The sequence below is a fragment of the Prunus mume genome, linkage group LG2, assembly GCF_029339155.1.
Source record: "Prunus mume cultivar Tortuosa linkage group LG2, ASM2933915v1, whole genome shotgun sequence".
In the NCBI taxonomy this organism is placed as follows: domain Eukaryota; kingdom Viridiplantae; phylum Streptophyta; class Magnoliopsida; order Rosales; family Rosaceae; genus Prunus; species Prunus mume.
Window position 1 is genome coordinate 40,207,801 of NC_142699.1, and position 9,011 is coordinate 40,216,811.

The 9,011-nt window shown below is 39.1% G+C and overlaps 1 protein-coding gene and 1 long non-coding RNA gene across 5 annotated transcripts; one reads left to right on the forward strand and one right to left on the reverse strand.

Annotated features, from left to right (window-relative positions):
* Positions 1-533: 533 nt before the first annotated feature.
* On the forward strand, positions 534-3,950 carry LOC107880437 (uncharacterized). 3 transcript variants are annotated; one of them, XR_016123732.1, is made up of 4 exons: positions 534-973; positions 2,055-2,304; positions 2,417-2,704; positions 3,229-3,950. It is a non-coding gene; the product is annotated as an uncharacterized LOC107880437 (long non-coding RNA). The 3 variants fall into 3 exon arrangements; XR_016123731.1 differs by lacking the exon at positions 3,229-3,950 and having other exon boundaries at positions 2,417-3,142; XR_016123733.1 differs by lacking the exon at positions 3,229-3,950 and having other exon boundaries at positions 2,241-2,304; positions 2,417-3,142.
* Positions 3,951-6,025: 2,075 nt separating this feature from the next.
* LOC103322645 (Ubiquitin-associated/translation elongation factor EF1B protein) lies at positions 6,026-9,011 on the reverse strand. 2 transcript variants are annotated; one of them, XM_089046219.1, is made up of 2 exons: positions 8,742-9,011; positions 6,026-8,163 (listed from the first exon to the last, which is right to left on the reverse strand). In XM_089046219.1, the coding sequence occupies exon 2, from the start codon at positions 8,123-8,125 to the stop codon at positions 6,173-6,175; it is 1,953 nt and encodes a 650-aa protein (XP_088902345.1). In that variant the 5' UTR covers positions 8,126-8,163; positions 8,742-9,011; the 3' UTR covers positions 6,026-6,172. The 2 variants fall into 2 exon arrangements, with proteins under 2 accessions (XP_088902345.1, XP_088902346.1); XM_089046220.1 differs by having other exon boundaries at positions 6,026-8,128; positions 8,742-8,926.

A 9,011-nucleotide genomic window follows, 5' to 3' on the forward strand; every position in this document is an offset into this window, starting at 1 on the left:
GATTAACATCCAACGGTGGGTGACCACAAATCTCTTGGATCCCTGTGGTCCAAGAGATCAGAGCTATATATATATAAGTGGACTTCATAACATAGGGAGAATTTGATAACAAAAATAAAGCAAATAAAGAGCTTTCAACTTCTTGTCTAGTTAACTCAAGCTTTTCCTTTCTAGTTTGGTTTTAGATTACACACTCTTTTAGACTTCCAGAGTATATTTACTAATCAAGAATCAGAATGAGACATTCCAATTAAACTGGTTACTAATTGTTGGAAATCAAAATGAAAATAAAATTTATTCCCATCAAAATCATAATGATTGTCAAAAATCGAAATGAAAATAAAAACGGATACTCATTATAACCGTTCACTATTGTAAAAAATTGAAATCAAAACCAATTTGATTACCAAAATATATGCCATTGCACAAAACAAATTCTATTTTGTTTGGTGCAACTGCTTACACAATTTTTCAACTCACAAATTAAACCGATGGGAATGGGATTAGTTTGTTCAGCTGGTTTGAACAGTACTTAGGCCCTGTCGTGTGATAAATAAAACCCGAAATTCTCTGGCGCCAAAATTCAAACACTTTCGCATCACACACACACTCGCAAAATGTAGTTGGAGGACTCGCAGTCACAGCACGTCCAACGCTACCAAGCATCAGAAGATGACTACGCTTCAAATTCAGCAAGCGGCTCAATCTGCTTGCTCTGCTTCTTTTCAACCCTCAATCTCCCACCGTCCACGTGTCCTACGCTCTCTCTGCCATCTCCGACCCTCTTCTTCGTCTCGCCTCTCGTTCAAGGTCTCTCTTCCTTCCACGACGACCTCATCGCACGACAAGTCGTTGATCTCATTTCTGCTCTCTGCGCTTCGGCTGATGCTTCGCTCTGAGCTGACTTCATTGCTAGGGTTTCCGATCGCCTCTCATCCGATCCGTTGGCCTTGAATCGCCGTCAGATTATATGGTATTTCCATCCTCCGCATTTATCAATTCTCTACTTGTTTATTTGTGAATTTCGGAATCGATTTTGAGATTTAGATTAAAATTTGCGGTAATGATTTGTTTTTTCTGTTTGCTTATTGAGAAAATGTAGGAAAGTGTTGTGATTTTTTATGTTTTTAGGTAATCAAACAGTGCATGATTGGTTAAGGTTGGACGAATTTGGTGAAATCGAACTTGATTCTACTGTTTCTCAAATTGAACCTGTGTTCGTTTTTATTTTATTATTATTTATTTTTTGGTGAAATTATAAACCAATTTTGAGATTTTAGATTAATACTTTTGGTAATGCTTTATTTCCTATTTGATTCTTGAGAAAATGAAGGAAAACTGTGAAATTAATTTTGTATTTTTCAGTAATCAAACAATGTATGATTTCAGTATAATCGCACTTGATTATGGCTCATTAATTAATTGTGGTACAACTACAGTATAATTGAAGGATTGTTAATTAAAACATGAAATTCTCTTATCCTTCTATTTTACTGTTTCTCACTGACAAGAATTTGGAAGTCAAATTTTGGTATACCTGAAATTCTCTTATCCTTGTATTTTGGTTACATTTTTTGCCCTTGCATATCAAATTTTCTCATCATCATGGAATGATTAAAAAGGGAAAAGGAGAGGAGGGAAATTTGTGAATCAGCATGACCTTGTTTATCTGCAAATTTTATGGCTAGGATTTAGAGTATACAGTGAAGTCTCAATAGATTAATATGCATATATGATCTATGCACCCCCTGACTTCTAATAACGAAAATCTTTCCAACAATATCTTTAAAACTTACATCTTATTGATCTTAAAACATATATATCCCTGATAATAATTTTATCACTGTTTCATACCAGTGATGCTTGCTTGGTATTGGTAATGCTTTCCACAATCTTTATTGTATATCAACATATACACAGTCCCCACAGATATCACAGCCGTCTTAGTTTTAAGTTTTAAACTTTATGCTCAGTGCACCATGGAACTCTTGCCCATGATGACTCTTGGCTTGCAGCGACTATGATGGTGATTAACTTAATTTTGCTGATTCCAGCTTTGCCTGCTGCCACAGGAATTTAATCAGAAAGGCTGTCTTCTTTTGTAGTTAATAATTATCACCACGAGCTGCAGATGGGTAGTATCATGAATGTCTCTTAGTAATTGGCATTTTTTTTTCCCTTAAGTTTTAACCATTTTGCGGATCAAGTGCTCATAGTAGCTTTAAAACCATTATTTTCAGGTTTTATAAGGTGTGGAGAAGTCTTAATGTTGGTGCTTCTTATAAATTACTGCTCATTAAGAAGGTTAGTTCATCCTATTAAATTCAACCAACCATATACAATTGCATTTTTTTTTGAATCTACTGCCACATAGGATTATTTCCTTTATTTGAATCTACTGCCATGAACTATGCAGACTAATGCATTTTGGATCTCCTTCTTTGGTTGCTTCATCATACCTGTTGGAGTTGTTTACCAGAATATCTAATCAGAGTTATAGAACTAGGGAGGAATTGATATGCACCATGGATTATTACGTAATGTCTGTAGTGGCTGACCTCGAAGGCCTAATTCTCTACAGTGCCTCATAGTGGCTATGAATTGTGGCCTCTGCCTATCAATGATCTTGGGGTGGGAATTTCCAATGCAAGGGACAAATGTGAGTTCAAAGAATTATTGGAGTTGGATGATTGTGGAAAACCTTGTAAGTGTCTCTAGCAGTCCTATGCTTAGCATCAAAATCTTTCAATAATCTTCACAAGCCTACAAATCATGTAACAGTCACATTGTTAAAACTGCATAAGGTTCCTGAGTGGATGAGATCTGTATTTCATGATTCTTGCACCAAATTATTTGAGCACCCAAATTCTACTTTTATTTTGAGCTCTATTGAATTCTTAAAGACCTAACAAATTGCTAGTGTAAATCAGTTGCTCCATGTGACCATTTCTATGTCTTGCATTTTGTTTTCCCTTGGTTTTTGTTCTTGTCTAGTGGGCACGTTAAGGGATTAAATTGAAGCTTTCCTTGCTTTTCTTTTTTTGTTAGACTCCAAACGTAACAATGAGTCAGTGTACTTTTGTCCAGTTGGTTTTAGAATGAAAACTGGCTGAAGGTTACCATAAATTTCCACCCTTTGTCATTCCGGTCATGCTTGAGGATTTAGAAGTCGAATAGCAAGGAAGTGCGATTAACAGAGAGATAATGCAGCTATTTTATACACTGCAGGTGTGCATAAAGCAAAAGTACATTGCCAACAGTCAAGATGAAAGTGCAGAAGAAAGGTGGTGGTCACTATCTTGTACAATTCGGGAGAAGTTTGTGAGTATTTCATTCATGATGTCATCTGAGTCATCTCTATATACTAGACAGGGATTCTGTAGGATTAGATTTTTGGGATAAGAGATTGTTAGAAGAAATAGAGCTTTTCTTTAATACTTTTACAGTAACAGATGGCAGCTAAGAAAATCATATTAGTGGCTCACTGAGTGAAAGCACCTGCAGTTATTGCCTTCGTGATCATTGATTGCATGAATAGCTGAAAACTGAAATGCATTGGAAAGGGCTCACTTTTTTTATAATCTTTGATTCTTGTCAAGAAAGTTTGCACCTTTAACGGTTGTCATGTTAGACACTGTAACCTTGGTTCCCATCTAACCTAGATTGTTAGAGCTTGGAAGTTAAGAGACAAAATCCGACAGACAGTTTATAATTTGAGCTTGGAAGTTAAGAGACAATATTCTTTCATTGCTATAATTTGAAAATATACAGACACAGACAGTGGAAATGTCTACAAGACAGTAGACTTACTCATTAGCACTTTGTACATGCTGCAGCCTCTTCCTATATGTCAAAATCCTAATCACATGTAGCTATCTATCTATCTATCCATGTACTCTTAGCTTAACAGTCTCCAATATCTCCACATGCTAGCAATTGGCGCCAGAAATTAACATCTCAAAGTCTCTCATCGTTTTGAAGTTATCATCAATGACAACATTTCTCTCCATCTCTTCGAGGGCAAGCCGAGCAGCTTCTCTATCTCGTTGCCGTTGCTCCTTGATGTACTCATTGGCTTTCATCATCTCGGCAGCCCTAAACATCTTGATCTCATCTTCGGTGATTTCAAGACCATTAGAGCCACTGTAAAGAACCTCTTGTCTGGCTTTGAAGATGGTACCTGCAAACCGTGCCTTCAGCATTGCAACCCGAGCAGCCCTTCGTGGCGACAGATTAATCTCATCGGATGGTGTGGTTGCGTTTGAAAGAACGGAATCGGAATCGGAATCGTAAGCGGAGGAACGTGGACGTTTGAAAGAACGGGCGGAATTGGGTTTTGCACAGACCTTGTGGTTGCGATTGTTCAAAGAATTCAGATTAAGCTTCAACTCTTCAAGCCTCATTGTCACCAAACCAATTAAATCAACACTGAAACTACAAACGAAGAAAGAAAAATTGAACAAGTAAGTTGCGCGGTTTTCAGTTTCTGCCAAGTGGGTTTTGGCCAAGAGCGAAGCGTGTGATTGATTATCAGAATGGGAATGTGAGTGAGTGAGAGAGAAAGAAAGAGAGAGAGATTAGGGTTATATGAATTTGGGGATTTAGGGTTTACAACCAACGGCTATATTTCTTCTCAATTCATTATCTTCTTCACTTCTCTCGCGAACCAGTTTCGTAGCTTTCACGTCTCTAGGTGCTCTCTACTCACTGCCCGCTGCCCAGCCTAAAGTAAACCGCGTTTTGTCTATATTTACACTTTTGCCCTCTCTTCTTTGCAACGGTTATGTTTCAAACTTCTCGCGCCAATTTGCTTCATTCCACACGCAACTACTAAGCCTAATTCACAATTTTACCCTTTCTTAAAAAATAAAAAATAAAAATCGCTGCCACTTATTTTACTTTACATCCCTTCTTTTTTTCCTTTATAAAAGTGGGTACGTTGAATTTTTTTTTTTTTCCCCTTGAGAAATAGGAGTTCAAATAGTCACATCCTTCTCAATATAGTAAAATGTTACGAGGGTTTATGAGTGATGGCAGGACCTTTTTTTTTTTTTGTCTGAAGGAATGGAGTTGTTTATGTACTTAGAATGGGAATAAAAAAGAACTGGAGTATGAAGGAATCGAAGCAATAATGAAATCAGGTTGTGAAGGAATTGGAGCAAGAACGAATAGTATTGTGTGAAGGAATCGGAGCAAGGATGAATTATTATAGGAAGGAATCAGAGTCTGGTAATCCATCAGCGTGTTTATTAAATATCTCGAACCGAAATAAGAATAAAGTTGATTTTCCTTACAATATTTATTAACCTTAAGGAATTGGAATAAAACCAATATGATTACTAAACCCCTCAAACAAAACACTTTCCTTCTTCTCCTACTATTAATTAATAAATTTTCTCGAACGTAAAAAATTATTTTGCTAATAATAAGTACACAAGATTATTTTGCCAAAAAAAAAATGTACACAAGATTAGTAACTAGAGTTTTCAAAGTTCTTGCTTGCGCAGTTCGCACCAATTGTCTAAGTTATTGCAACTTCCAAACCTAAACTTATCAAAGTTTTACCCTTCTTTATAATTTATTTTATGTGCTATTTCTTTTGGTTTTCTAGACATAATTTAGCAACGCCCCATGGTGAGAGAGAAGTTTGATGATTGCAGAGCTTTCCTTGACATGGAAATTTTATCAGGACTTAAGTGATACCCTTGGTAAAATTGGGCTCAGATCACTGGAAGAATGGTGAACGTCCCAATAGCAAAATGAAATTGGGCTCCTTATTGAGACTTAGTGGCACAATCTTAGGCCTCACCCAAGCACTAACCACATCCCCTTCGACAGAACAAAGATCTCTTTCGGGCTTTCTTTATTCGGCAATCGATTTTATTGGGCCTGCGTTTGACTTTATCCAAGGTTAATAAATTGGAAATTTACTGGGCCTGCTTGTCAAAACTGAGATTAATGGATTTCTATCAAACCCCCTTCTCTCTCTCTCCCAAAAATGCACAGAACTATGAAACACGAAGGATCAAGCAAAGGACTCTGGGATGCTTTTCTACTAAAAGGTTATCCACCAAGAATTAACACTGTAGCATCAACACCAACATCAAATCCACGCACAATTTTTTTTTGTCTTTTTTTTTTAATTTTATTCATTGAAATACTTTCCTCTCACCTAACGGGAAGAAGAAGAAACAAACTGTCTGGGTGCGCTAAAAAGATCCTCTCCTTCAAATGGAGAAGTCCAATCTCGAGAACCCGCAGCTGATGCTTCACCATTAGCAGCTCCATCCTGCAGTCCCACAAAGGAAACAACATTCATGTTTGAGGATGCCGTTCTGACTCCAGGCTGACCACCCAACCCAGCAGGTTTTGGATCATAGAAGTTGATATTGCTCTTCATGATAGAAGGGAGTCCTGTCCACAATCCGTTGGGACTTGGCGAAGACAGACCTCTATCCAAACTCCAGTCAATGTTGGTGTAATCTATATGTCCACATGAGCCGCCACCAGCATTCCAGTCTGCCGGAGCAGATGCCCCTGATGAGCCAGCTGAGCCCAACCCTGAGAAGAGTCCAAGGGAGGAAGCAGCAGCCAGTGTTGGAGATGCACCTGCTCTACTCCATATGTTATTCCCTCGGCTTGTTCCAGTGGGATCAGCTGGGCTGCTTCCAGGAACAAGCTGCTGCTGTTGTTGATACTGAAACTGATGGTACATCTGATTTGAACTCAAATTGCTAGGAATGTGGGGCAAAAAGCCACTGGACCTCATCATTTCAACACTAGTAGAAGGATACCAATTGGTAGCGGATCCAGGAGGCGATGAACTCATACTAGTGGTAGCGGATACCAATTGCTTTGTATTGACAGATTGAGGACGCTGCATCATAATAACGGGTTCCCTCACAGTTCCAGGCTGAAGGTTCTTTAAGTCGCCCCCAACAGCTACATAACGAGTTTCCGTCTTGACTGGTGGAGATGAGACCTGTAAAGGTGATGCCAACGAATATGAAACTGAAGGATTCGATGCAGAATTTGACCACCTTCTCTCAGCAGGAACTGGTATCTGTTGGGGTTTTGCCCACTCCATCTTTGGCTGTCCTCTCTTCAGAGGCTGCAGGATTTTACTTGTAGTTTCTATAGACCCTCCAACTGCAGCTGCTTGTTTTGTATAGTTAAATTCCTTATCATCCCTTCTTTGTTGTATAGTTGGAAGAGGATTTGGTTTTATTTGCGGCCTCAAGTTCTGACTAACAGAAACTGGAAGCTTGCCATTAGTACCAGTTGGAGGATCACCAGTTTCTTCCGGCTTAGGTGATACAGAAGGTGGATCTTGCTTTGATGCTCTTAAGCTTTCAGCAGCCTTCTGAAGATCACCCTCACAGGCTACAATAGCTCTTTCAACCTCCTGTTTTGAGCACTTGAACCTTGCTTCCATATCAGCAATCCGAGCAAGTTCTTCTGATATGTCAATTTTCAAATTACCCCCACCAAAGTTTTGATCCCTTGGCTTATCTGCATCTTCACCACCTTCAAAAAGCCATGCTACTGATTCCTCTACTCTGCCTTCATTCAGGATGAGAGCCATGGTTGCCCGCTCTTGTGAAAATCCCATTGCCACAAGCTGTTGGGCAAGTGCTTCTAGCTTTCTTGACATGAGATAACCACTACATCGTTCATGCAACTCCTGAGCTCGCCGCTCTTTCTGTCGCTGATGCTTCCTCTCATTCTTCTGACGGATTTTCTCTCGCTTGTCATTGTCAGCTCCCGGTACTGCTTCCTGCTTGGTAGGAGGATTAGATGCCTTGTCTTTATGGTCTTCCGACTCACCTGACCAGCTACCATTATTGGAAACAGAATCATACTCAGCTCCAGCAGCAACCGAGCCCCCAGAATGGTCATCTGTTTCATCTATGTTGCGGAAACGACTATTACTGTGAAGAGGTGATGCAGAGGATGTTGGTGACAATTCAAGGTTATGGAATGTTCCTAAAAGTGGATTGTATGCACTAGCTGGGATCCCACTACTTGCATTAGCAGGCCCCGTTGAAGGCTTTAAAGAAGGTGTCTGGGCTTCTTTGCCAGCCTTCTTGTCCTTTGATTTGGATCTGGACGATGCTGGAGACATCTCCTTCAAATTGAAAAGCAAAGCAAACACAATAAATCCTGCAGCGTTTGACATATAGGATTTATCCATTCAGTACAAAAGAAAAATAGTATATTGCACGATGTTGCTAACAAGTTGCTCTAAGAAAGCAGCATTTCGATACCAAACTAAACCAGGCCATATGTATAGTTTACCACCACAAATACAATCGCCAGAATTATATAATTTAAGGTCCAGTTACACAATTCCTTGAACATTTATGCAGAATTCCATCCAAACCCACATTTTCTTAGGCGCAATTCAACAACATAAAAAAATATTGGATGTAAGAACCGAATCAAACCCATCAAATCCACGGTCAGTTTGGATTGGCAAAGATACGCCAGTCTTGAACAAATCACGAATTAGACGGTTCAAATCGAAACAAAATCTGACCCAAAATCTCCAACTAACCCAAATTTCCATTTCTTGAACCAAACAATTACGAACCCAAATCAGAGAATACCACTCACAATCCAACCACGACAACAATTAAAACAAAAGGAAGAAGAAAGAGAATTGAAATTCGTAAAAGCACACACACGACGACAATTCAAGAACCCAATTGAGACTGGAGAATTGATTTGGGGAAGCCTACCTCTAGTCGGTGATCGCTGTCGATCTCAAGAGTGCATTCGCTTTTGGGTTTCTGGATTGAAATGCAAGAATTTGACGCAATTGTGTTCAACGATTAAGGCGAATCAGAGGCCCAGAGGGAAGAGAGCGCAGCGGTTTGGGCGATGAGTTAGGGACTTAGGGTTCGGAATTTTTATTTTTGTTTTTATTTTATTTTTCGAGTATTTTGGTTTTGGGCCAATACAAATAGTTAGGGTTAAGGATTGGAGAGATTGAGGACTTTTAAAAGTTT

Coding starts and splice junctions, on each gene's coding strand:
- LOC103322645 (XM_089046219.1), bottom strand. CDS start 8,125: ATGTCTCCAGCATCGTCCAGATCCAAATCAAAGGACAAGAAGGCTGGC.